Raw genomic sequence first — 1,292 nt, 5'->3', positions numbered from 1 at the left:
AACAGAAGAAAATTTCAGTTAGGAGGAAAGTTTCTTGCTGAAGTCTTGAAAAGCAGTGACATAAACCTCTGGATCCTTGAATAATTATTCCATTCCATTATAAGTATATAAATGTCTCAGTTAAGGAGACTTTATATCTGGTTCAGATTCTGTATCCTGAATTACCCTTGACTAGTAAGCCTTGGATCTGCTTTCTAACATTCAGGCATATTTCTGAGATCTTACAGAATTATCCTTCATACACATGGCAATTGGAGTAAGTTTTTTTATTGATGGGGTCTGGAGAAATGAATCTGCTGTTAAGAGTACTTGTTGCTCTTGAAGTGAACCTAGGTTCAGGTCCTAGCACCCATGCGTGGCTCATAACCACCCATAACTCCATTCCAGGGGATCTGATCCCTTCTGGTCTCTACAGTCATCAGACATGCACATGGTGCACATATATGCATGTAGACAAGACAGTCATAACTGAAAATCTTTAGAAATAGCTATTAATACACTTAATACATTATATTTGTGTTGAAAACATTTAAGCTACAAGTGCTTAAAACTCTTCCTGGTTTCTGAGTAAACAGACTTTGATTAGCAGGCATTCTGATGTATTTCGTTTTAGGCTCGAATGCTCATCACAGAAGAGAACCTAATGACCATCATCATTAAGACTTTCATGGACCATTTGAAGCAACAAGATGCCCAGGGCAGATTTCAGTTTGAACGCTACACTGCTTTACAGTATTTCGTTTTAGGCTCGAATGCTCATCACAGAAGAGAACCTAATGACCATCATCATTAAGACTTTCATGGACCATTTGAAGCAACAAGATGCCCAGGGCAGATTTCAGTTTGAACGCTACACTGCTTTACAAGCCTTCAAGTTTAGGAGAGTTCAGAGCCTTATTTTAGATCTCAAGTAAGTGTTTCCTTCATTTTGAAACAAGTCCAGCTTGTAAAATGTCAGTGTTTCTGTGCTCATCACCACTTTCATCTTTCTGTGTAGGTATGTGCTGATTAGCAAACCAACTGAATGGTCAGATGAGTTGAGGCAGAAGTTCTTAGAAGGGTTTGACGCCTTTTTGGAATTACTAAAATGCATGCAGGTATGAGGAAATTGACGTGCTTTAATTTCTTAAAAATTTAGTGTATAGCTGGGCATGGTGGTGCACGCCTGTAATACCAGCACTCGGGAAGCAGAGGCAGGCGGACCTCTTTGAGTTCGTGGCCACCCTGGTCTACAAAGTGAGTTCCAGGCCAGCTGGGGCTACAGGGAGACCCTGTCTCAAAAAGACCAAAAA

General features: G+C 40.2%; 1 protein-coding gene across 1 annotated transcript in view; it reads left to right on the top strand.

Moving 5' to 3' along the window:
* The window catches only part of Ubr2 (ubiquitin protein ligase E3 component n-recognin 2), a gene marked incomplete at its 5' end in the record, with an annotated part of 73,374 nt that overhangs the window by 9,858 nt on the left and 62,224 nt on the right, over positions 1 to 1,292 (top strand). Inside the window, 2 exon segments of the mRNA XM_008835757.3 lie at positions 747 to 910; positions 998 to 1,097. Of these exon segments, the coding sequence (XP_008833979.1) occupies positions 747 to 910; positions 998 to 1,097 (264 nt within the window).

This window comes from Nannospalax galili, unplaced genomic scaffold (assembly GCF_000622305.1).
Source record: "Nannospalax galili isolate Female #2095 unplaced genomic scaffold, S.galili_v1.0 scaffold1918, whole genome shotgun sequence".
In the NCBI taxonomy this organism is placed as follows: Eukaryota; Metazoa; Chordata; class Mammalia; order Rodentia; family Spalacidae; genus Nannospalax; species Nannospalax galili.
Note: the sequence above shows the minus strand (reverse complement) of the source record. Positions and strands in the feature narration are given on the sequence as shown.